At 51.5% G+C, this 26523-nt stretch overlaps 1 protein-coding gene across 4 annotated transcripts in view; it reads left to right on the top strand.

The window, feature by feature from the left end:
• Positions 1 to 26523, top strand: part of ABCA3 (ATP binding cassette subfamily A member 3) — an 87892-nt gene that overhangs the window by 28915 nt on the left and 32454 nt on the right. For 3 of the 4 annotated variants that reach the window (XM_073362876.1, XM_073362874.1, XM_073362875.1), the window contains exons 4-15: positions 1500 to 1627; positions 2181 to 2346; positions 6360 to 6619; positions 8087 to 8203; positions 9222 to 9342; positions 12236 to 12409; positions 13881 to 14062; positions 15803 to 15949; positions 18316 to 18445; positions 20707 to 20861; positions 21531 to 21686; positions 25753 to 25963. In XM_073362876.1, the coding sequence (XP_073218977.1) occupies positions 1500 to 1627; positions 2181 to 2346; positions 6360 to 6619; positions 8087 to 8203; positions 9222 to 9342; positions 12236 to 12409; positions 13881 to 14062; positions 15803 to 15949; positions 18316 to 18445; positions 20707 to 20861; positions 21531 to 21686; positions 25753 to 25963 (1947 nt within the window). The other variant, XM_073362877.1, reaches the window with a different exon arrangement.

Genomic DNA, 26523 nt, shown 5'->3' with positions numbered 1-26523 from the left:
AATTCAAAATCCAGTGCAGGCATCAGGTGACAGTGATGTGGCTAGCTTCATCTTAAGAGCTGAGCCTTCTGCTATTGTAATTAAAGTAGTCACTTAAAAACCAGACTTCTTCTCTGGAAGTTTTCACCTCCTGTCAAAGTAGTACCTGAGAGAGACTAACAGAAGGAGATTAGAAAAACTAGCAATCTCCTTTATGCTGCTTGTTTATTTTGTGCATTTGACAGCTCTTTGTCTAGTCAGTTTCTCTGGTTTCCCCCTATGATAGGGAGAACCAGCTGAAAACATTTTCTGTTGGAAAATGCTGATTCAGCTAAATGGAAATGTTTTGCGGGAACATTTCACTTTTGTCAAAATTTTCAATGGAAAATTATGGAACTACTTCATTTTCACTCCTGTGTTCTGTTGTGACATCGTCTGACCTTATCAGAATATTTTGTTGTCATTTTGAGTGTTTCTGAAATATTTTGGAAGTTTCATTTTGTGGAACATTTTCTTTTCATTCCAATTTGGCAAACAAGTGAATGTTGGAATTTCCCACGGAATGGAAATTCCCTTTTCCATCAGCTCTAATGATCTGTATCTCCCTGTAGTTTGCACGGGTCTTTCACCCAGCACTGGAGAGAAAAACCTTTAAAAATAGGGAAATGGGGTTTTTGCAACCATAGGAATTGTCAGGGAGATTCAAGACTGGATCCCGAAATTGCTTTTTAACTCCCTTTTCATATTGTTTAGGCTTCCAAGTTTGCAGCATCCCTTTAACAGCATAAACTCGATGGGATCAGTACCAGACCTTCCACCTTAGCCAACATTTGATTTGTTCTGGTCTTGAGTTAGTTTAATGCCAGTAAAAGGTGCCAGATTCTACCCAGGCGAGTGAAGTTCTCTGGATAGCTACACACTAGCTACAGCTTGCCAGCAGCAATGCAAAGTTCCTCACTCCCTACCCTGGCTGAGCCTTGTTGGAGGGAGCCCTTCTAGCCCTAGAAGAGCTGTCCCAGACCAGAATCACATTGTCATGTGATGGGTTTGGTGAGCCTGCTCTGGGGAGGGTCCTGACATTGTTGGCCACAAAAGGAGGGGCGGAGTTGGTAGAACCATTGGTAGGCCTTGCCTAAGAAGAGTCTGAGTGTGGCTGGGCTTTCTTGTGCATGAACCAAACTCTCCCGTTGTTTTTTCTTTAAGTATTGGGGGACAGGGTGAGCTTCCTTTCTTGTGACAGGAGAAGAACATAACCCCTAGGTATCAGGAGCTGGCACTTCTGGCATGGGTGGGGATGGAGCATCATACTGGGAGCTGCCTTCAAGTGGGAGACGGAGCCAATGTCTCTGATCAAAGCAGAGCTCGGAAATCATCCCACTACCCACCATGCTCCCCATGCAGCCTGTTAGGACTGAAACTCAAAAGGCCTTGGCTCGGAAACATCCCAGTGCGCTCCCTCACAGCCGCAGAGCCCACCCCCATCATAGGCAGCTCATTGCGTGGATTTCCCTCCTCTGCAGCTCAAGGGTTCCCTTCGGAGAGGGAGTTTGAGGACTACGTGAAGTTTGATAACCGCTCGGGTAATGTGCTGGCCGCCCTCGTTTTCAAACACTGCTTCAATCAGAGCAAGGACCCCTTGCCGCTGCAGGTAAGTGAATCTGCAGGCCAGGCCCTTTCAGAAGTGAGCATCCTCCCCCGTCACAAAGGCCGGCGCTCCTCGGAGCTGTGTGGTGACCCCCACGGCCGCCGCAATGTGACATGAGAGAGAGAGGGTGTCCTGGTTACAATGTTACGGTGCACCGAGCGGCTCACGCTTCCATGTTGGGCTAGCTCCAGGAGCCATGAGCACTTCCTAGTGCCACGGTGGCAGAGGAGAGTACCGAGGTTACCATAGTGATGGGGGCCATCAAAGTACCCAGATAGCTATATGAAAGACAGCACTCCCCGGCACAGCGCCCCCAGTGCTAAATGCAGAATGGGGGGACTGGTATCCTTTCAACTGTCCAGGCCAGAGACAGCAGGCCTGTAGTGATGCTTTTGGAGGAAGACTGCCTCACAGTGGTCTTTTGGGGTGCTCCGAGCTGCACCTCCCTTTTCTTCTCACTGGTGCGCTCTGTCGTGCTCTGATTCTCTGTTGCCTCCTCCACAATCCCCTAATTTTTTTCTGACTCCAATGCCCTTCTCGTTCTGTTGCCTTGTAGGTTAATTATCAACTGCGCTTCAAATACAGCCCTCGGAATGCCCCCCGGAACGAGCAGACAGGCTTGAACCCGAACCTCGACCGTGACTGGCACACCAGCTACCTGTTCCCACTTTTCCAGTTACCGGGCCCCAGAGAAGCCAAGTTCCCTGATGGAGGGACTCCAGGTGAGCAGCATCTCTCTGGGGTTCATAGATTCCAAGGCCAGAAGGGACTATTGTGATCATCTAGGCTGACCTCATGCACGGCACGGGCCAGAGACTTGCCCCGAAACAATTTCCAGAGCAGAGCTTTTAGAAAAACATCCCATCTTCATTTAAAAACTGTCAGTGCTGGAGAATCCACCACAACCCTTGGTAAATTGCTCCAATGATTAATTACCCTCATTGTTAACAATTTAGAGCTTATTTCCTGTCTGAATTTGTCTAGCTTCAACTTCCAGCCATTGAATCATGTAATAGCTTTTTCTGTTAGACTGAAGCACGTATTATCAAATATTTATTCCCCATGTAGGCACTTAGAGACTGTGATCAAGTCACCCCTTAACCTTCTCTTTAAGCTAAATAGACTCAAGGGCTCTATCTATCACTATAAGGCAGGTTTTCTAATCCTTTAATCGTTCTCATGGCTCTTCTCTGACCCCTCTCCAATTTATTAAAATCCTTCTGGAACTGTGGGCCCCAGAACTGGACCCAGGATTCCAGCAGTGGTTGCACCAGCGCCATATACAGAGGTCAAATAACCTCTCTGCTCCTACTGGAAATTCCCCTGTTTATGGATCCCAGGATGGCATTAGCCCGTTTCTCCATAGCATCGCACTGGGCGCTGATGTTCCGCTGATTATCCATCATGACCCCCAAATCTTTTTCAGAGTCCCTGCTTCCAGGGATAGTTCCCCGTCCTGTACATGTGGCCTACGTTCATTGTTCCTGTATGTACACACTCACATTTAATCCTATTAAAATGCACATTGTTTGCTTGAGCCCAGTTTACCAAGTGATCCAGATTGCTGGACCCCACTAGAGAAACACTTGTTTGATTCCCCATTTACAGTTACATTTTGAGGCCTGCCAGCCAGTCAGTCTTCAGTCCATATAAGTGTGCCATATTCATTTTATATCTGTCTAGTTTTTAATCAAAATGTCACGCAGTAATAAGTCAAATGCCTTACAGAAGTCTATTACATCAAACTACTGCCACCTTTATCAACCAAACTTGTAATCTCCTAAAAAAGTCAAGTTAATTTGACAGGAACTGTTTTTTATAAATGCATATTAATTGGCACTAATTACATTATCCTCCTTTAATTCTTTATTAATCAGGTCCTGTATCTTTCACTCCATTATCTTTCCTCGGATTGATGTCAGACTGACAGGCCCATAGTTAGCTGGGTTGTCCCGTTTATCCTTTTTAAGTACTGGCACAATAGCTTTTTTGCAATGTTCTGGAACTTTCTCTGTGTTCCAAGACTAAGGTCTTGTCTGCACTGGCAATTAACAGAGCTGCAACTTTCTCACTCAGAGCTTTGGCCCCTAGGCGAGATACTGGAAAGCCTTTACTTTTCGCTACCCTTGTGGTTTTGGCTGCGAGAGGCAGCGTGGAAATCAGAGAGGAGCAAATAAAGCCAAGCTTGGGATACTGAACTTGCCCGAAGATGGGAGCTGGGCTGAATTGCTGCACACGTTGCAATTTGGTTCTCGGCAGAGGCACAGCTCCCACCAGTTCCATTGGGAAAGCGTGGACTGTTATTATGCGGACCGCCAGAAGAGTTGCTGACCTCCCCACTTTAAGTCAGTTGTGGAGTTAAACCACTGAAACAGCACGGAGAGACTATCACAGTGATGATGGACAAAGCTGTGATTCTCTTTCAACATACATCATACTAGGGAGGGGCACATACCTGTGTAGGTACAAGACATGGCAGGTACAGTGGTGTAGCAAGAGGGAAACCGAAATGGAACGAGCACAGTGAAGCCATTGTGCCGAGCAGCACAGCACATCTGGTCACCCCCTTGCCTCAGAAATCACCTGTGTATATCAGAGGCCCAAATCTCCTCCTACCAGGTCTGAGCCAGGGAATAAAACTTACAGCCCCTTGTTACAGAGAATAAGGGAATGTCTGCATCCAGCTGCTTGTCTGCCAGCGCATGATGATCGCTGACGGCACATTTGCCAGGTGGTTCCAGTTTACTAGAGCAGAGGTACTGAAAAGGCATGAGGTATTTGAGGCTAGTTGGGTTATTTTAGAGAGGACAGTCTCCCTGGCTTGCAGACTATTGAACCACAAAGTATAAAACAAAACATCTACTAAAGTTAGACATTTTTAAATCAGCAGGCCCAGGTAACTTGCATCCAAGAGTTTTAAAAGAGCTGGCCAAGAAGCTCACTGGACCATTTATGTTGATGTTCAGTAAGGGCTAGTTTACGCTGGCAACACTAAAGTGCTGCCACAGCAGCGCTTTAATGTGCCATGTGTGGTTGTGGTGCAGTGCTGGGAGAGTTCTGTATCCCCAGCTTGGCTACATTTGCTCCTCTCTGATTTCCATGCTGCCTCTTGCAGCTAAAACCACAAGGATAGCAAAAAGTAAATGCTTTCCAGTATCTCGCCTGGGGGCCAACTCTCTGGGCTGTGCAGAGGCACGTCGAGAGCTGTAATGAAATGCTGTTAGCTGGAGCTGCATGAAAGCTAATTTTTGGAGCAGTCCTTCTCCCCCTGAAATCACTAGCCAGGCTGAGTCGGGGCACTCTCCTTCCGTCCACAAGGCCGTGGCTTCTGTCCCTGCAAGTGGGGCAGAGAATGTGGGTGTAGTTCCCTACAGAGCCCATCAGTGCCATTTCTTAAAGGCTCTGTGTGTGTGTGTGTGTGTGTTCACTTGGTTTTGCACTGATAACTCTTCAGCAAACGAATGGTTTGTATGTTACTTTGACGCTGGGAAGAGGGCACTGTGAGCTCCACAGCACGGAGTGGCTGTATGTCCACTGACACATTATGCTTCATAAGGAGGCAGCGTTCTCCAGACAGGGTTCCAATTAGCATCAATTAGTCCCTCTACCAGCCAGTTTCACCTCAGTCACCCTTTTGTTTCCATTGGGCAGCGGCAGAAACGGCATGGGGTTTATCTCTACCTCTTTGCTGTCCTTCGTCCTGCAGAGCCTGTCTAAGATGCTCACATGTTTCCCATCACTGCAGTAGCTAAGCGGCTGGCAATCTTTAATGTATTTTTCCTGTGAGGCAGGACAGTGCTATTATCCCCATTTTGTACAGATGGGGAATGGAGGCCTGGAGAAGTTTAGTGGTGGTCAGGGTCATCCAGGGTGAAGAATCAAACCTGGGTCTCCTGAGTCTCTGACTAGTGCCCTGAGGTCAACAGAAAACCTTTAAGATCGAAAGAAGTAAAAACTCAGCTGGGGATGTGGACTCTGGGGTGGGACTGGGGATGAGGAATTTGGGGAATAGGAGGGTGCTTTGGGCTGGGACCGAGGGGTTCGGAGGGCGGGAGGGGGAATCAGGGCTGGGGCAGGGGATTGGGGCGCGGGAAGGGGTGCAGGCTGTGACTGGGGGTGTGGGCTTTGGGGTGGGGCTGGGGATGAGGGGTTTGCGGTGCAGGAGGATGCTCCGGGCTTGGAGCGAGGGGTTCCAAGGGTGGGAGGAGGATCAGGGCAGGGGATTGGGGCATGGGGGAAGGCTCCGTGTGGAGCGGCCCCCAGCCCTGCTTCCCAGCTGGAGCACTGGAGGGGGGCCGTGCCACGGCTTCCGGGAGCTGCACCCGACCCTGCTCCCTGGCTGGAGCACCGGAGCGGGGCCATGTGGCTGCTTCCACAAGCCGTGTGGAGCGGCCCCCTACCCTGCTCCCCGGCTGGAGAGCCAGAGCAGGGCAAGCCCCGCTCCCCAGCGGGAGCTCAAGGGCTGGCTTAAAACGGCTGGCTGGCCACCCCTCCGGTGCTCCAGCCGTAGTTTGCCCACCCCTGGTTTAGAGTGTAAGCTCTTTGGGGCAGGTTGTGTGTTTGTACAGCACCTAGCACCGTCAGGTCCAGTTCCATGTCTGGGCCCCCAGTCATTATGCTAATACAAATAACACAGTGCGCACCCATTTGCCGGCAGGAAGCATTCACCTATTGGGGCAGCCGGCTGCCCCATTCCTGCAGTGCCTCTCACTCATCGCCCTGTGCTTCCTCACAGGTTACATCCGGGAAGGGTTCCTGGCCGTGCAGCATGCTGTGGACAGAGCCATCATGCAATACCATGCCAACACCTCTACCACCCGCCTGCTGGAGGGGGTCACTGTGACCGTTCGGCGCTTCCCCTACCCCCCATACGTCAATGACCTCTTCCTACTGGCCATCCAGAACCAGCTGCCCCTGCTGCTCATGCTGAGCTTCACTTATACCTCGCTCAACATCGTCCGTGCCGTTGTGCACGAGAAGGAGAAAAAGTTGAAGGTAAACGCCAGGCAGATGGCCAGGGCACTGTTGGCTTCCTGGCGGGCTGAGCTGCTGCTGCGGCAGTGACACTGTGCGCTGTTGCCAGAGCGTTCGAGTCTGGGGGAGATCAGCACCGTGGCTTCCAAGACAGAATGGCGCTTGAGTGGTCACCTGCTGTTCCCGTGCGGTGGGAGGGGATCGTATTGGGAAGGTGAGCCGGCAAGGTCGCTCTGCTCTGCTGGCCAGCTTGCCCCAGCAGCCTGGCCCTGCACCTTGGAGGACGCTGCTTGTCTGTGCCCCTGGTAGCCAGCTGTGAGGAGAACACAAGGGGAAAGGATGCTGTCCTGGGCTGTGGAGGGAGACCTGAGCACTCCACCTGGGCTGGAGTCTGGTGGAACAAGGGAGAGGAGAGGGATGGGGAAGCGAGGGAGTGGGTGGAAAATGGTGTGCAAAAGGAGACGTCAAAAAATAGCCCTGGAGGAAAAACAACTAATGGCAAGAGCCTTGCTTAGCTTCATGCAGTGCAATCTCATCGGAAGGATTAAAAAGCCTGTGATCAGTTTGGGCTCGGTCTCTAAGCACAGGCACAGATAACTCTGCATTAACTGCTTTGCTTACCCATGCCAGATATGTTCTAAAGGTTTTAAGCTGCTGAATTGTAAACAAAATCCCACTCTTGCTAGGAAAGCAGGTTTGTGGAGGGCTAGTGAATTCCAAGGAGGAAGGTAGCTGATCCTGCTGCAGGAATTCAGCTCTGCCGCCTTACCGTGCATCTTTGTCTGTTTGGCGAGGCTCTTAGATCTGGTGGCAGTGGCAGGCGGGTTGCTGTCTTGCGTCTGAGTCTGATGCCTAAAGTGTGGTTCTGGAGGAGATGGAAACAGTTGTGAGTTCTGGTGGCTTGGGGGCGTAGTGAGGTTTGTTGCGGGGGGGAGTTCTTTAAGCGTCTGGGCACGATGCATTGTTTCATATCAAGAGACTGGTGTCTAGGCAACCATGAGCTCAGGTAACTCAGTCACTAGAGCATCAGATTGTTACTCTTAGGGTCCAGGGTTCAGTTCCTCTTTGGTTGGTGAGATTTTTCTTGGGTTGTGCAGGAGGTCAGACCAGATAATTGTATGGTCCCTTCTGGCCTTATCCTCTATCCAAATGGGTTTGGGTCTCCACCCAGTGCTCCAGGGGAACCTTGCTCTTCTTGCCACCCCAGCGTGACCCCTGTGTCATCCAGAGTCACTGGTGGTGGTTGTTCAGAGACAGGCTAGGATTTGAAATAGAACTGCACATGGGTGACAGCTGCACGGTGCTTGTCCACATTGGGCCTGGTTCTAGCACATGGTGCCCCGTTCTCATCAGCAGCCTCTTTCTGTCCCACTACGGAAAATCCAATCGTGGTGCTCTCAGCAGGCAGCTGTCTGCCTGCCTGCCTGCCTGCCAGTGGCTGGCTGCCACGGCACAGGGTAATGCGCAGCTTGTGTTGGCCTCCCACAGGAGTACATGCGAATGATGGGCCTCAGTAACTGGCTGCACTGGAGCGCCTGGTTCCTCATGTTCTTCCTCTTCCTCCTGGTGTCCATCTTCTTCGTCACGGTGCTTTTCTGTGTCAAGGTGAGTGTCCTGGCTCAGGCTTCCAAGGTATATGTCAGAACCACCCTGGGGATGGCGGTGGGAGAGCTGGTAGCTTTCTTGCATGGACAGACATCTTCAGGTGGCTTTAGATTGTAGGGGGAGGGCGCTGTCCTAGGCCCTTTGACTCAAAGATGCTGCTGAATTATATTTCCCCACTGCTCTCCACTCCTTCGATCCAGGCAGCTTTTCTCTTCACTATCCCAAACCAGGGGGAAAGGGGCAGCTGTGGGGTAAGACTTCGAAGTCAATATTGCTGGTAAGGGGGGTGCCTGCCCCTTCTCGGAATGGGGAAGTTCATTTTGCTACTTCAGGCTGGGCCTTTGCTGCATTCGATTTTGTAAATGTTTGAATCCCCCTCTGCAGACAGCATAGCTTGCTTTTCATACAGCTTGTGATATGCCACAGGGTATCATTGAGGCCAACAGCTTAGCAGGATTCAGAAAGGGATGGGACGTTCGTATGGTTAGCAGGAACATCTGATTATTAAAGGATTAAATCACGCAGGGTTTTTGAAGTGATCTAAACCCTCCTGCTTCAGGTTGTATGCAGCCTTAACCAATGGGAGGGAACTTCCCTCATGGGCAGGCTATCCCAGAACTGCTGGGGAAGGGTTTCCTGTGCCTTCCGCTGGAGCAGCTGGTGCTGCCCGGTCAGAAACATGGGTGCTGTACTGGAGGGACCACGGGTCTGATCCAGTCTGGCCATTCCAGTGGTTAGCCTACAGGAGTCCTTGAAGTGTTGGGGGCATAAAGGCCACTCTTCGTTAGAGCCTGGTCTACACTAGGATAATCACAGCTTATAATTCATGCTCAGTGCAGTGGTACAGACTGTAGGGTAGAAAGCTCTTTTTGGTATCTTTAACACAGTTTCTTTATCTCTCTTGACCACTGAGCCCATTCTGTGCCTCCATCTGCACCATGAGGATTGCAGGTCCCAGTTCCCAGGCAAGATGTGTCCATGTGGGTAACAGTACTCATGACCTGGATTTTGTTTGTAGGTAAGCCAGCAGGGGGCGGTACTCACCAACAGTGACCCAACCCTGGTGTTCACCTTCCTGGTGGTCTTCTCCATCTCCTCCATCTCCTTCAGCTTCATGGTCAGCACCTTCTTCTCCAGAGGTGAGCCCATACTGTTAACCTTTCATGCTCTTTGTCAGAGAGGCTGCTTTGGCTCTGGAACATGGACACCCATATAGAAATGGCACCGTATCCTCTCCCCGTGTGGATCCTAGCTGCCGACTTTACTAAGATCTTCCCATTAGCCCAGCAGAGCCAGACCACCTCTGGGAGAGTCACCTAGAGTCTGATCTGCCTTGAGAATGATCAACAGAATGATATACCAAGTGGCAGGGAGCTGCATAGGTGTCACTAAGGGGTTTTGTCCTGCGGAACCTTTATTACCAGTGGGGATGTGTGCGAAGGAAAGAGCCCAGCTTGACTCTCAGATCCTATGGACCTTGCAGAGCCAAGTTGTTACTTATAAACAGAGCAGATTTGCTATAGGAGCCACTGAGAGCCAATAAATACAGAGCCCCACAGCTCCATCTTTGCAGTTTCTCTTCACCATGTGGTGGAAAGGGCAGGGGCTGGACTAGTTTCGACAGCACTCATGAGCACTGATTGTTCTTTGGGGCTAAATATCACAGTGTTGGGCTAGCTCCTCTGAATGCCCCTTGCTGTGTGGGCACTTTGTGGGGAAACAAGGGGTGACTTGCCCCTCTTCCTCAGCAAAGGGCTGTTGGTTGCTTGTGAGTGGGCAGGGGATTTGACTAGAATTCCTGGCTTTTTCCTGGTATCCTCCCGAATGGAACTTGGGTGGCCCCTGGCTAGTGACTAAAGGAATGAAATCCCGCCTCTAACCTAGTGCCTCCAGCCTTGGAAGGCAGCAAGCTTTATTTGTGTAGGACTGTTGTGGCCCGTGCTTTACAGAGAGTTTGATGCTCTACCAGGGGAGCCATCTGAAGGTTTGATTGTTGTGGGACCTTTGCGCAGTTGTCCATTTGGCACTGGGCATTAAGCACGAGCGCGCTGGGGACAGAGGGATGAGCAGTGTGCCATAAAACCAGCAGAGCAGGTGCATTCCTCCAGGCCAATAACTGCAATGGAAATACCTGCTGGTCTCACTTGTCCATTGTTTGGTCTCCTAATGGCTCTTATTCCTGTTGTATAGGGAACAATCCAAGTGGGAAGGTGACTTCTAGCCAGGCTAGAGAAGCTGTTGCTCTGGATTTTTGTGCTGGGTGAAGAATTCAGGCAAATATTCCATCAGCCCCTCCAGCAGTTTTCCACAGGAGACCCAGGGAGCAGTTTGTTCTGAAACAACCCAGTAGGAGAAGCTTTTCCCTATGGGATCTGTGTCAGTGTCGTGGCTTGTAAACATCCCTCTTTCGAATGGGAAGGGTCTGTGTGTTGAATTGCTGATGCTCCTCCCACCTGGTAAGGGCAGGACTCATCTGGTGGAGGAAGGGTTTGGTTTCTTCTGTCTCCTGGTGTGACTTACAAAACCAAGCCTGCTCTCCTCCACAGATGAGCACTGAGCAGTGGCTTCAGTTTGGGAGGCTGCAGGTGTCCTTGGCTGCCGTACTCTGTATGGTAGGATGCTGGGAAGGGCTCCAAAGCATGTTCTCATTACTGGTAGGCTGTGCATGGGGCGTGCAGTCACTTGGGCTGTCTGGTTTGATGCTCAGTAAGGGCTGTCAATGCACATCCCCTTTCACCACTATTATTAAAAGCTGTGGTGCACGGGAAGTTTATATGCCAAACCTTTCCAAACTGGGCCAGCACATGCCGTAAGATCTCCCAGAGCCTGCTGAAACGGCATGGTGCAGCCCGATATTCACGATCTGGAGGATGGTGTGGATTGCACCCTCAGCAAGTTCGCAGATGACACTAAGCTGGGAGGAGTGGTAGATACGCTGGAGCGGAGGGATAGGGTCCAGAGTGACCTAGACAAATTAGAGGATTGGGCCAAAAGAAATCTGAGGTTCAACAAGGACAATGCAGAGTCTGCACTTAGGATGGAAGAATCCCATGTACCGCTAAAGGCTGGGGACCGACTGGCTAAGCAGCAGTTCTGCAGAAAAGGGTCTGGGGATTACAGTGGATGAGAAGCTGGGTATGAGTCAACAGTGTGCCCTTGTTGTCAAGATGGCCAACGGCCTATTGGGCTGCATTAGTAGGAGCACTGCCAGCAGATCGAGGGAAGTGATTATTCCCCTCTATTCGGCACTGGTGAGGCCACATCTGGAGTATTGCATCCAGTTTTGGTCCCCCCACTATAGAACGGATGTGGACAAATTGGAGAGAGTCCAGCGGAGGGCAATGAAAATGATTAGGGGGCTGGGGCACATGACTTACGAGGAGCGGCTGAGGGAACTGGGCGTGTTTAGTCTGCAAAAGAGAAGAGTGAGGGGGGATTTGATAGCAGCCTTCAACTACCTGAAGGGGCGTTCCAAAGAGGATGGAGCTTGGCTGTTCTCAGTGTTGGGAGATGACCAAACAAGGAGCAATGGTCTCAAGTTGCAGTGGGGGAGGTCTAGGTTGGATATTAGGAAACACTATTTCACGAGGAGGGTGGTGAAGCACTGGAATGGGTTACCTAGGGAGGTGGTGGAATCTCCATCCTTAGAGATTTTTAAGGCCCGGCTTGACATAGCCCTGGCTGGGATGATTTAGTTGGTGTTGGTCCTGCTTTGAGCAAGGGGTTGGACTAGATGCCCTCGAGGTTTCTTCCAATCCTAATCTTCTATGATAGTTAGTGCAGGGAAGTTGGGAGACTCTCCTCTAGTCCCAACTCAGCCTCTGACCTACTGTGTGGCCTGGGCCAATCATTCAGTCGCTGTGTGCCTGTTTCCCCATCGTCGTCATGGAGATAACACCCGCCTTTGCCAAATACTTAAATCTACTTGGATGGAAGCTCTAGAGAAGTGTGCAGTGTCAGTATCCATTTGTGTTTGTCACTACACTGTTGAACATTTGTTTTCTTTTTTCCCCCCCTTCTCTGCACTTGCAGCAAATGTGGCAGCTGCCGCTGGGGGTTTCCTGTACTTTTTCTCCTATATCCCCTACTTCTTTATTTCGCCTCGCTACGACCTGATGTCCCACAGTCAGAAACTGTCGTCCTGTCTCATCTCCAATGTTGCCATGGCCATGGGGGCACAGCTGATAGGCATGTTTGAAGGAAAAGGTGAGTGATTTTCTCTCTCTCACTGCTGTAGTAATGTGCAGGCCCAGCTGGGGAAGCCAAGCACCTGGAAGTCAGCCTGGAGACGTGCCCTGAGCTGTAGAGTTCCAGGACTGGGGATGTTAAGCACTCTGATGCCAGACTGAAAAGTCAGGCTCTAATCTGGCCTCCTTTTTTGAACCGTGAGACTTGACTCTGATCCTGTACCATTGAAGGAGTCTTGCCATTGGTATAAGTGAGAGCAGGAGTCAGTTCTTGGCTTGCTAATCCAAAGGAGGGGATCTGTCAATGCACACACTTACTGGCTTCGAGGTTCTGGATAACTGATAACTCTCTGAAGGAGCTGCCTTCAGTTTGTTGGAAGCACCTCATGTCCAAATTGGATCTGGCCAGCAAAGCTAGGATTCTTCTGTGGTTTTGCTTTTGTTAATTACAAAGTTAATACTACTCTGCGGAATGTAATTTCTGACATTAATTGCATCCAGATCATCTTTCCCCTGCTAATTTCCATGTTAATAAGCAGTCTGTCTCTTTGCGAATTGATGACACTAAGCGGGAGATTGAGACATGGGTAGTATTTTTAGGGGAGAAGACACAAATCACTCTCCTTGGTACAGTGTCAGAAGGTGCAAAAGAGGGTGGATGGTTTGTGATCAAGGGCCCCATTTGGGAATCAGGAGATCCGAGTTCAGCTCCTGTCACTTTCCCTATCTGTGCCTCGGTTCCCCATCTGTAACATGGGGATTGACTGTACATTTGTACCTGGCAAGGGTGCCATGGGCTATAATTTCTAATGTATGAGAGGTGCTTAGACACTACAGTGGAGGCCATGTGGGAGCCCAGATGGGAAATGGTGCAGACTGACGTGAAGATTACACTAACCCAAGCGGTATTTGGCAGGGATGCTGTTCAAAGCACTCCTAAGGGGACACAAGGGGTTTTACAAGCGTGTTAGGCAGACCAAATGGTACATGTCTTCAGTGTGGACACGGCACTGAGGCTGGGTGGACTGATCTACACTAGCACTGAATGTTTTCTTTGCCAGCTCGGGGGTCCTGTTCTAGAATAATGTTTTTAGCAATGATTTGATTCCTAGTGCAGGTGGAGTTTTTGAAGCCATACTCGGGGGTGGGAATAGAACAAGGCTGCTGAGAAAAAGGTTATGTAGTAACTTGGGTATTTAGCCAACACATTTTTGCAGATCTTTGTAAATTAAATCCAGACAATAAGTTACAGGCATGTGCTAAACATATTTATCGTGTCTTGCTTTCAGATGTGTTTTCTATCCCCCTGCCTGCCACAAATGCGTGCACAGTGTGCTAGCAGCCAACTTGTATTGTGATACCTTATTTCACAGTCCCGGGGAACGTGCACCACTGTGTGTATTCTCCCAGCCTGCGGGTGAGGTGTTACGATGTGTTACTGACTGTAGCTGCACGTTGGCAGATGCAAACGCCATCTTATGTGTTTTCAGGGACCGGCGTTCAGTGGCAGGACCTCATGAAGCCAGTCAGCGTGGATGATAACTTCACCTTTGCACAGGTGCTGGGGATGCTGCTGTTGGACTCTGTCCTCTATGGCCTGGTGGCCTGGTACGTGGAGGCCGTCTTCCCAGGGGAGTATGGCATGCCGCAGCCATGGTACTTCTTCTTGATGGTGAGCACCGCTACTGTGCGCTCCGTCGCTGGCAACGTCTGAGATGAAACGCAGGGATTCTGCTCTCACACCCTGCATGTTTAGTATAACAGGGCTTAAATAGGAATACTCTGCCCTGTGTTATACAGGAGGTCAGACTAAAACGATTGCAATGGTCTCTTCTGGGCTTAGTCTCAGCATCTGTGCCCCATACTTGACAGCCAAAGCCCTGTGCTGCCTTATCTGAAGAGCCTTGCACTGAGAATGAAATGCGCTTTCCAGGTCTTGGCTTCAGATCTTTGGGCTGGGGTTTATTGGCACATGTGATGCTGTGAGTCATGCCACCACACCCCAAACACCTGCCTTAAGGCTCAGAGAGCAGCCATGTAAGTGACTAGATCTTAGGGTTTGAAACCTGGCAGAAACTGAGCTCCATACAAGAGCAAGTGGTACAGGGCCACCGAGCATCGGCCATCACACGGTGGTGTTTTCTTTTGCCCCCAAATCCATATCCCAGCATGCTTTCATTTCAGTGCCTGGCTCTGTAGGGCAGGTGGGAGCACACAGAGCCGAGCGCATTCCTCTAGGATACCTGTGTGGGGCTCGGGAGCCAGTTCTCTGCTTGGCAGGTTGGTCTGCAGACTGCTGGAAAGCACAGGGAGTGCCAAGACCCTTCAGATCAGGAAATAGTAACCTGATGCGATGACTTTTGACACTTTCCCCTACAGCATGGAACGGGTCAGGCCCACTCGTGTGGCAGGCAGAGGATTGTGTAGCAGGCAGGAGAGCCAAATACAGGAGTGAAGTCAGGCCCCTCCTTCCAGCTAAGACATGAGTGGCCCTCTCACTCCTGAGAGCATGGCTCCCCCAATGATTAGAGTGATTGCAGCCTCTGAATAGTGGAAGTTCATGGCTCCTTTCACTTAATGCGTTTGAAAATGCTGCGTGGGCGGGGAGGATGGGGGCAGTGGGAGATTTGAAGAGTAGGTGACAGCCCTCTGAGCAGTCCCGATTACCCCCCTCCACTCTCATTGGCCCAACCCCCTGCCTTGGGGAGCCAGTGTCCCACTTGGTACATTCCTTGGCCAATATCATGCTAGGTGGGTGGTGCCTGGGGACCTTGTGCTGCTGTCATCTCCATAACGATGAGCGCTATGAGAACGACTACCTACATGATGAGGATGCGTAGCGTCAGTGAAGGATTTCTGGCTAGAAGCAGAAGGACCAGCACGTAAGGCCAAGAGCTTTCAGCCAGTTTTTGATCTACTGTCAGTGCTCTACTTTTTAATGACAAAGCACTAAAACTGTCTTCTTGGAAGCTAGAGTGCATCAGTGGAGGAGTGAATTAATTCTCCTGATGCCTTTTCTTTTGGAAACGGCTGTCAGTAGAGTCTGAGGCTCCCCTGGGAGTCTTGAGATAATCAGGGGGCTCCCCTTTGGGGTGGGGAGAGAGGGGATTTCATGGCCCAGGAACCTGATCCTGGGAGGCGCTGGGCACCCTCAGCTTCTGTTGTGTTGGAGACTCTCCATTCCTAGCCGGATCCCACAAAGTGCTGATTTGAAAGGGGGAGTATTTCTAAAGCCTGTCTGAATTGTGTCTATAGGACGTGTCTCTTTGTCGGTGCTCTGTACGGCTCCATGTGTGGGATGTATCGGCATGAGCTGTGTCAGACCAAATCCCATCTGGGCTATGCTGGTTGGCGGGAGGGAAGGTTGCTGTGTGGCAGCTGGGCTATCCTCTCTCTCTGTCTCTCCTCTTAGCCCTCGTACTGGTGCAGGACTCCCAGAACCGTCCTGGGGAAAGAGAAGGAGGAAGAGGAGGACCCGGAGAAGGCACTGAAAAGCCAGTACATTGAGGAAGAGCCTGCCGATCTGGTGTCAGGGATCAAAATAAAGCACCTTTCCAAGGTAAAGTCCCCCAGACCAGCCCCTGCCCAGCAAGCAGGGACAATCTGACAGCAACACGTTGCAGGTCTTTTGGAGCAAGCAGTAGAGATCCCACCAGCAGGAAGAGTCAAGCACCACATAGATTCGTGCTGGCATGGGTCATGCAATTTCAGACAGGAATAGCAAGTGGCAATGCTCAGGGTGGGGTGACTCGGCTCTCTTTCCCTCCCTTCACCCTTGCCCCCCGCAGCAGCCGCTGGGGATATATCTGCACTACGGGCGAAAGCACTGTAGAGTAGATGCTTCCTTTGCCGATGGAAGGGGTTTTTCCATTCGTGTCGGTAACCCACCTCCCCAGGCAGCAGTGGCTAGGTTGGTGGAAGAATTCGTTCATCGACCTGGCTGTGGCTAGATTGGGAGTTAGTTTAGGTTAACTACAGCACTTAATTCACACCCCTGAGTGATATACCTCGGTTGATCTACATTTTACGTATAGACCAGGGCTAACTATTTGGAGTCTGTCACTTTCACGAGCCATGGGGATTGCACGAAATGACTAAAGCAGGGGTCTCAAACACGCGGCCCGCAGGGTTATTTTCTGCAGCCCCCCAGCTCCCCGTGGCACACCCCCCCCTCCCCCAGCATTTACCTAGAGTGGCTCTGGCCCGGCATGCACCGGGGGCAGCGGCCAGGACCTGGGCGGGGGGGGCATAGGGGGCTGTGTGTTGCCCTGGCCGCTTCTCCAGGTACCTCCCCGAAGCTCCCATCGGCCACCAATGGGCGCTTTGGAGGAGGTACCGGGAGGAGCAGCCAGGGCAATACACAGACCCCTGTGCCCCCCCAGGTCCCGGCCGCTTCCGGGAGCGGCATGGGGCAGGGCAGGCAGGCAGGGAGCCTGCCCTGCCCCCAGTGCATGCTGGGCCAGACCCGCCCCCCCGAACCCGTCCTGCAACCGAACCCCCTGCCCTGAGCCCCCTGCTGCACCCTGTACCCTTCCTGTACCCCCTGGGGGCAGAGAGGGGGCGGAGTTGGGGTGGAGATTTCAGGGAAGGGGTTGAAATGGGGGCAGGGAAGAGGTGGGGAAGGGGTGGGGCGGGGCGGGGGCAGGGCCGGGGCAGTGGCAGTGGGCGGGGGGGTGGTCAGCGGTGCGGCCCTCGGGCCAATGTACTAGTCCTCATATGGCCCTCATGGTCATTTGAGTTTGAGACCCCCTGGACTAAAGGGTTTGTTACAATGCTCTGAAGACCGGAGTCCCTGGAAGACCTCAGCGGGGTTCCTGGTACTTCAGACTCATTCCCTTCCCCTACCTGGAGCAGTGGCAACAGAGTACAGGGCTGCACACAACTCCTCTGTCAAAAAAGAGCATGAAGGCTGGGGTGTAGCTGCAACAGCCATGCATGCAAAAAACCCCTCCTGGCATTCAGTGGGTCCTGTGCTGCTATGGAGATGGGCTATTGCCATGCTAGCTACGGGCACTGAGCTCCTAGTGGGCATGCATCCCGTTGCACTGAGAAGTCCTTCCTTTTGCCCTCTCCTGACATCGTGCTCCCCCTATGCCTGACGCATCAATTAACAAATACTGAGCTAGCTTCCTCCTTTCCTCCCCTTTTGCAATCACCTGCTGGTAAACCGTCCCCACCCTAGGAACCACACCCTGTTCTGTACTGTCCATGCAGAAATTTGAACTGTGTGTTTGGCCGGGATCGCCCGTCGTCCAGCTTTGTGCATGATGTGCAAGCTGCTGTGTAAACACCCTCGTTACACGGGCTTTGGGCTTTTAAACAATGGACTGGGTTGGCTTCCCAGGCTCTTGCTGATTGTCCGGCTACGTGTGCTGAGGAGGGACAGGAAGTGTTGATCTACACCAGATCCCTGTAGCTGATGGCGTGGCACTGATGGGTGCTGAAAAGACATCTGCCTACAGGCTGGTGGTTGTGACACGGGCTTGGGGGGAGGGAATTTGGGGCACACCTGTCCTTTCCCAGGGGTCTGAAATGCCCTCTCTTATATTTTAAAAACTGCCTAATCATAGCTCCCATTTCAATAGGCTGCCATCTTCCTGAGTAGAGTATTGCTGGGCATTGTTAAACAGTAGCCAAGGCTCACGCCATAGGTGGTAGCATTTTTGCAATGGGGTAAAACAATCTGTCTATGCATATGGAGAAACCCAACTTTTTAATATAGCCACTCGAGGGATCAGCATACACTGGCTGCATAATGTTGTAGATTTGAAATTGCTCTGCTTGGACACACTTAGGGGTGGTCTCCCAAGACATGAGGTGGCCTCATCAGGAGGTGGTATGTGCTGTGGGATGAAGGGTGCAATGGGTGGGCGAGATGAATGTGTGTTTCCTTCTAACACTCGGCTTCTCTCTCTGCTTCTGCAGGTGTTCAAAGTGGGGAGCAAGACCAAGGAGGCAGTAAGGAACTTGACCCTGAACATGTATGAGGGGCAGATCACTGTCCTTCTGGGACACAACGGTGCCGGGAAGACAACCACCCTGTCCATGCTCACAGGTACAGCCGCCACACCCCAGGCCATCTCGGGGCAGGCGCGCTGCAGCACAGGGAATACGGCTGAGAGTGCTCAGGTGACAGCGCATTTCCTGGTGCAGGGTTGTATCTTGCTTTGGAGCATCTGAAGCCATAACCGTCTGCTGAGGTGCCTGGGCTGTCTCCTGGTGTCTGATCCATCCCCAGAGCAGCATCCTGTGACTGCTGCAGCACAGTCTACTCCTCCTCTTCTTTGGTTCCTGTCCGCCAGCCAAATGAAATCTTTTCACTGCTTTCTACCTCGTACCGGTTTCGTTCATCCTTAAAGCTTTTTGTTTTGGGTCATTCTTCACTGTGTCTGTCCAATGCATCCTCAGTCTCCCTCTGTTCCAAGTCCTTTACGCCCTGGTATGTATCACGCTACGCAGTGTCCGTTTCAAGTCCATCTGCGACACATCGGCACGATCGCAGTGGTCTTTCTTGAACTCTCTGTAACAGCGTTATTTCTTGCCCTCTACGTTTTCTTATGACTGCATTTTTAATTTTCTGGGGCCTCCACGCTCTCAGCATTCCCCTCAGCCAGTTCATTTCTGAAGACAAAATCGTGTTCGTCAGCTTTCCTCAGACCCCAGCATTCCAACCCACACGGTAGTGGCGGCCTGACAGTCATCGCATACGTGCCGATTTCCTTGTTCTTTAACCTTGTTCAAAATGTCTTTAGCCTTCCAGATCTTGCAGTTTTCTGAATACAGTAGCCGTTAGTCCAAGTCTTTTTGTGTCCTTGTAACAATTCCCATTCTCCACGCCTAGTCCTCCAAGGCACACAAGATTTCCCGCGTGTTCTAGTCCTTTTTCTCTGATCTTTACCTTTTTCCTTCTGTCTTCCAGTTGCCGTATTATTGTCTTCTCCATGCTGATCTTCTGTCCAAATTTTCTACTTTCCCTGTCGCCTTGTCAGCTATTCTTTGTAAATCTTCCTTGGTCAGTGCTGGTGGGGGAGGGGAGCAATATTGTCTGTGCGTTATTCTCTGTCCTCCCATATAACGTGACTTCTCTCAGTGCTACAGCCCATACTGCTTCCAGTACTAAGTGGAACAAACCTGCCGATTAGCATGGGCCCTTCTCTCCCTCCTATGGTCATCCTGAACTGCTCCATCAGCTCCTTTTGGCGACTCTCACCACTCTCAGCAACTTGCTGTGGATGTTTTCTCTCAGCTTGATCAGTTTCTCTGGGGTGCCATACGTTCTCCTAACTTGCCTTGCCCCTTGCTGCTAAGTGCTATCAAAAGCCTGTTTGAAGTCTAAAAGTTGTTCTGTGCACTTCTCCGGTGTCTGTCCTGTTACAAATAGGTGAGCTTTGTACTTTCTCCTGGCCTGTTCCTTTGAACACCCTGCTTCCACACACCACCTCGTTTTCCTGTGCAACGCCTTGGTGCATGCCACAGAACGATAGACCATTGCTATTGCATAGCAAATGGCTATCTGGAAATGAAGGGCTCTTGACAATTCAAGGAGCTGTGGGGTGACACATGGCCCGTACCTCCTCCTCCTCATGGGGCCTAGCACGCTGCCTCTGCTGGCCCAAGGATCGGAAGATGAAATGTGGGAATCTCATCAGGCTCTCTTGCTTGATGGCTGAATCCCGCAGGTTGGCCCAACCTTCATGTGGCTCTCAGCAGTGTGTGGGACATAGGACTTGCAAGGCCAGATCAGACCATTGGTTCAGCCAGTCTGGTATCCTGCCTCCTGTAGCAGCCAAGAGCTGATGTATCAGAGGACAGCAGAACCTCTGCCAATTGTGCAAAGGGAGAGGTGAATTCCTGGCCCCTGCAGTGAGTTGTGCCTCTCCCTGCAGCAGAGCGCTTTGCTGGCTGAACAAGGCTATGCAGCCAAGCCAGGACCGAGACTTCCTTTGACTTTGAAGGGGATTTCAGGCAGTGTGGGACAGTGGTGTAGTGGCAGGTGCTGTGCACTGCTGCATGGCAGACATGTTCACATCCCCACCCATCTCTCTCACTACTCAGGCCATTCTGGGAGCTCTGTGAAATCAGCTCCATCAGGGTAAAGGGAAGAAACTAATTAAGGGGTGGTACAGAGTGGCTCTAAGGGGAGCCCCATTCAGTTCTTCGAAGCACAGTGGCTAAAGTGAAGGTTAGTCAGCCTAGGGTGAGGGGTGTGGGAAGCCACAGGGCTTGGGAGCTGAGGTTCTCCAGTGCGGGCTGGGAGGAGACTGGGCCCTGGCACCTCACTGCTCTTACCCACATGTGGTTATTGCCACCTCCTAGGTCTGTATCCTCCCACGAGCGGCCAGGCTTACATCAGCGGCTATGAGATCTCCCAGGACATGGTTCTGATCCGAAGGAGTCTGGGTCTGTGTCCCCAGCACGATGTTCTGTTTGACAACATGACCGTGGCAGAGCACCTGTACTTCTACTCTGCGGTGAGCGGAGGACGTGTGGCATCCTGGGAGGGAAGAGGCCGGGGGTCCGGCTGTGCCTGCAGAATGGTGACCTGAAGCTCTGGGCTGGGCACAGCAGCTGCAGTCAGTAGTGTAGCGCCATGTTACTCCTGCGTGCACCCTGCACTAAACACTGATGTTATACTTTTCATACGAATAATAGAAAGTAATGTTTATCCTTTAATTTTCTATCCATACTGGGGTTATCTACATGCCAGCTTGCAGCTGGTTTGATTGAACAGGTGCAAACCCTGCAGAAGCACTGTCTTTGGTTTGAGTAGCTTATTCCATCCAGTTTATCTTAGAGTGGAGCGGCTCTAAGGATGGTCTCCCACTGAGGCATCTCGCAGTCCCATTTCCCAGCCCGCTGGGGGCGGGGGGTGGCTGGGTTGCTTCAGGAAAGAATTCACTCTGTGGCAGGAGCTCAGTGGTTAACTTCTTCTCCTTCTCCTGACTTTGCGTTCCTGGTTAATGCAGAAGCATGGGTAGAGAGGGAGCATGGGACATGTCCTTACACCAGGAGCTGAGTGAACAAGGCCCCTTGCATAGGGGCTTTCCTCATATCTTGTGTCAGTATGGGGCAGGGGGCAGGTTCCTCCCTGCTGGGTTTGCTTTCTTAACTGTTAACCCTTCTTTTGTCTTGCCTGCCAGCTGAAGGGCTACCCCTCGCTGAAGTGCCCGGAGGAGATAGACCGTATCGTGAGGCTGCTGAACCTGGAGGAGAAGCGCTGCTCTCTGTCAAAGGCCTTGTCCGGGGGCATGAAACGCAAGCTGTCCATCGGCATCGCACTCATCGGGGACTCCAAGGCAAGTGGCTCCCTTCGCTCAGGTGGTCCTGGGGGCTGGAGTGCTAGTGAGGGAGCTCCCTGGCAGAATGGCTGGTCCCGGGCCCCTCCTGCTCCCCCACCAGGAGGTGCACTGGTGATCTCGGGGGCACAAGGAGGCTGTGTCATTCAATGGCTATAGCAGAGGGCTCTCTGGGGACAGGGCTGTGGCAAACTGCTGCTGCCATCCCAGCCTGTTGGAGCAGGATGGGCGCTGAGCTCTCCGAAGGCTGCCCCTCCCCTTGTGAGTCAGGAGGGTTTGTTAGAACAGCAGGTGTTGGGGGGGTCTGGTACCCTCGGAATGGAAGTCGGGAGGCTGGGCTGCCTTTTCTGGACTAGTGCCAAGGTCGGTACTGACCGTGTCTAGACTGGTGGGGCAGACCAGTGTGCGGCAGTTGGTCCCTCCACTGTGCCCATTACACACTTGTGCAGAGCTGTGTTCAGCCCAGGCTGGGGCTGTCCCTCTGTGCTGTGCCGTGTCTGTGCAGAGCTGCTAGCTTGGGGATGCGTTCAGCCCAGGCCTTGCGGATCCCTGCAGGCCACAGAATCATAGAAATGTCGGGCTGGACGGGACCTTAAGTCTTCATGAATTCCAGCCCCCCTGCACCAAGGCAAGGCCACATAAACCTCCTAGACCATCCCTGGCAGGTGTTTGTCCTACTGGTTCTTAAAACCTCCAATGACAGGGATTCCACAACCTCCTGTGGAAACCTGTTCCAGAGCCCAACTGCCCTCGTAGCTAAAAGTTTTCCCTATTGCCTAAAGCTCCCAGGCTGCTGACTAAGCCCATTACTTCTTGTCCTACCTTGAGTGGACAGGAGAACAGATGATCACCATCCTCTTTGTAACACCCCTTAACACATTTGAAGACTGTTCTTAGGTCCCCCTTCAGTCATCTTTTCTCAAGACTAAACATGCCTAGGTTTTAACCTTTCCTTGTAGGTCAGGTTTTCCAAACCTTTTTTAATTCTGTTGTTCTCCTGTGGACTCTCTCCAGTTTGTCCCCTTCTTTCCTAAAGTGCAATGCCTGGAACAGGACACAGAACTCCATCTGAGGCCTCACCAGTGCTGAGTAGAGCGGGACAGTTACCTCCTGTGGCTTACATGCAACACTCCTGTTAATACACCCCAGACTGATATTAACCTTTTTCACACCTGCATCACACCTTTTTCACACCTGCATTGTGGATTTATATTCAGTTTGTGATCCTCTATAACTCCCAGATCCTTTCCTTCCTGCCTGTTTCCCACTTTGTTGTTGAGCATTTGATTTTTTCCCTTTCTAAGAGCAATAATTTGCACCTGTCTTTATTTAATTTCATCTGTTGATTTCAGACCAATTCTCCAATTTGTCAAGGTCGTCTCAAATTCCAATCCTAGCCTCCAAAGTGCTTGCAACCCCTCCTAGCTTGATGTCATCTGCAAATTTTATAAGCGTCCTCTGAACTCCATTATCCAAGTCATTAATGAGACTATTGAATAGTACCCAACCCAGGACTGACTCCTGCATGAACCCATTAGATATGTCCTCCCACTTTGACAATGTACCATTGATAACTACTCTTTGCGTACAGTCTTTCAACCAGTTGTGCACCCACCATATAGTAATTTCATCTAGACCACATTTCCCTAGTTTGCTTACGAGAATGTCTGTCATGTGGGACTGGGTCAAAAGCCTAACTAAAAGTGAAGATACATCACGTCTACTGCTTCCCCCTTCCACTAGGCCATAACCCTGTCTAAGAAGGCAATTAGGTTGGTCTGGCATGATTTCTTCTTGACAGCTCTATGCTGGCTATTCCTTTTAACTCCGTTATCCCCTAGGAGCTTACAAATTGATTGCTGAGTAATTTGTTCCATTATCTTTCCAGGGATTGAAGTAAGTCTGACTGGTGTGTATTTCTCAGGTCCTCTTTGTCCCCCGTTTTAACCACAGGTACTATGTTTGCCCTTCTCCTGCCCTCTGGGACTTCACCTGTTGTCCATGTGTTCTCAAAGATAATTGCTAATGGCTCCAAAATTGCGTCAACCACTTCTATAAGTGCCCTAGGATGAATTTCATCAGGCTGTGCTGACATGAATACATTTAACTTAACTAAAGATTCCTTAACCTGTTCTTTCCCGATTTTGGCTTGCATTCCTTCCCCCTTGTTAATATTAATTCTGTTGAGTATCTGGTCATCATTTAAGCTGTTTAGTGAAGACTGCAGCAAAGCAGGCATTAAACACCTCGGCCTTCTTGATGTCATCAGTTATTAGCTTTCCTTCCCTGCTGGGTAGAGCAGGGGTGAGCAAACTTTTTGGCCTGAGGGTCACATTGGGTTTTGGAAATTGTATGGAGGGCTGGTTAGGGGAGGCTACGCCCCCTCCCCCCCTTCCAGGAGTCCTGTCCCATCCACACACACCCCTCTCACTGCCCCCCACCACCCAATCCAACCCCCCTCCTTCCTGACTGCCCCCCCGGGACCCCTGCCCCCATTCAACCCACCCTCTGACCGCCCAAACCCCATCCCCTGACCACAACCCCGAACTCCCCTGCCCTCTATCCAACCCCCCTTACCGCGCAGCACAGAACACTGGTGGCTAGCGGCGCTACAGGCCGGCCGCCCAGAGCGTTGCATCGGTGTAGTGTAGTAAATGGCTCTCCGTAACTGCTACCAGTAGCACATTCCTATGCGGAGCAGTTGAATACACTACACCGGCAGCACGGCACGCTGAGGCTGCGGGCGATGGGCTGGCCTCCCGGACCAGGAGCTCAGGGGCTGGGCAGGAGGGTCCCCGCGGGCCGTAGTTCGCCCACCTCTGATGTAGAGGTCCTACGCTTTCCTTCCTCCTTCTCTTGTTGCTAATGTATTTAATGCCTTTTATGTCCCTTGCTAGGTGTAACTCATTTTGTGGCTAACCTTTCTGATTTTGTCTGTATGTGCTTGTGCTGTTCTTTTGTACTCCTCCTTAGCAAGTCGTCGTCTTCCCACTTTCTGCAGGGTTTCTTTTTGACATTTAGGTCATTAAAGAGCTCCTGACGCAGCCATATTGGCCTGATCCTATTTTCCCTCTTTGCATCAGGGTAGTTTGCAGTTGTCTCCATAAGAAACTGCCAGCTGTCCTGAACTCCTTTATCCCTTAGATTTTCTCCCCATGGTGACCTGACCTACCAGTTCACAGAGTTTATTAAAGTCAGCTTTTGGAAGTCCGTTGTCCTTATTCTGCTGTTTCACTCTTTTTCCTTTCCTTGGAATTGTGAATCACTTTCACCCAAATAGTCTTCCACCTTCAGATTCACCACCGGTTCCTCCCTGTTGCTGAGAATCAAGTCTGAAATGGCTGTCTGCCTGGTTCTTTCCTACACATTCAGAAACAACTTGTCCCCAATACCCTCCAAGTACTTACTGAAAAGTTTGTCTTTTGCCACGTTACTTTCCCAGCAGATGTCCGGGTAGTTCCAGTCCCCCATTACTACCAGCTACTGGGTTTTGGATAGTTCTGTTGTTTGTCCTAGGAATGCCTCATCCATCTCCTCTTCCTGATTTGGTGCTTTATAGTAGACCCTTACCATAATGTCACCCCTATTTTTTACCCTTGTTGTGCTTTACCCAGAAACTTTCAAATGATCTTCCTCTCACCAACTCCTAGACCTCAGAACAAGTGTCCATGTTCTTGATGTATAATGCAAACCTCCTCCCTTTTTACCCTGTCTGTCCTTCCTGAGCAAGCTACACCCCTCTTTACCAATCGTCCAGTCATGAGACTTATCCCAACAGGTCTCTGCTGCCAATTAAGTCAGAGTTTAGCTCATATGCTAATACTGCCGGTTCTTCCTGTTTGTTCCCCAGTTTGCCCTGCAGTTGTGTACAGACATGTAAGATGCTGGGCTGATTCCACCCCTAATTTCGCACTTGTTGCTCCTGTGACCCTGTTCTAACTATCTATGTCCCCGCTCCCCATGTCTTTGCGGAGCTGCCAGGCCAGGGCTGTGTTTAGCTCAGGCCCCTGCACAGTGCCAGGTCTGCCTCGGGCCCATCTAATGGACAACCTTCTCTGGTGCACAGGTGGTGATGCTGGATGAGCCGACATCAGGAATGGACCCAGCCTCCCGCAGGGCCACCTGGGACCTCCTCCAGCACCAGAGGAGCAGCCGTACCATCCTGCTGACCACCCACTTCATGGACGAGGCAGACCTGCTTGGAGACCGCATCGCCATCATGGCCCAGGGCGAGCTGCAATGCTGCGGGTCCTCGCTCTTCCTCAAGCACAAATATGGTATGGGGAGGCCACTGCACCCATAGGAATCAGGCCCAGATTAACCAGTGTACACCTGCACAGGGCCCTCAGCTCAAGTTTGGCCCAGCTTCCCCTCCCCATGACTGGTTTGGCACAGCTGCCGCCCCTCCATTGTGACAGACGGTATCCTGGCCCAAACCTGAGGCGCACTGCAACCCCATATGCCAGGTCACAACACTGCTCGCTCAGATTTGGCCAGCTGCCCCATCATCTTGATGGAGGGGGACTGGCGGAGGGAGCTGGGCCCAGCCCCACGGGACAGAACCCACCCCAGCAGTGTGAATGCAGGGTGGGCTCTCTCTCCAGTCTGCCTTTCCTCCTCCTCAGGCCCTGTTTAGGGTTGCAGTGCTGGGCTGGAGGCAGGGGTGCTGCTGCAGGTGATCGGTGCCCCCTAGGCAGCCTAGTGTAGAGCACGCATGGGCTCAGGAGTCTACATCCACCCTGGAGCGTGTCTACATCAGGCACCCTGGCGAGGAGGAGAATCCAAGGGCGAAGGGGTGGTGGCTCTAACGAGGAAACCTCTGGCCGTTTTGTATTCC

The sequence above is a fragment of the Lepidochelys kempii genome, chromosome 10 (assembly GCF_965140265.1).
Source record: "Lepidochelys kempii isolate rLepKem1 chromosome 10, rLepKem1.hap2, whole genome shotgun sequence".
Taxonomy (NCBI): Eukaryota; Metazoa; Chordata; order Testudines; family Cheloniidae; genus Lepidochelys; species Lepidochelys kempii.
This window is presented reverse-complemented; position numbering and strand designations above follow the sequence as displayed.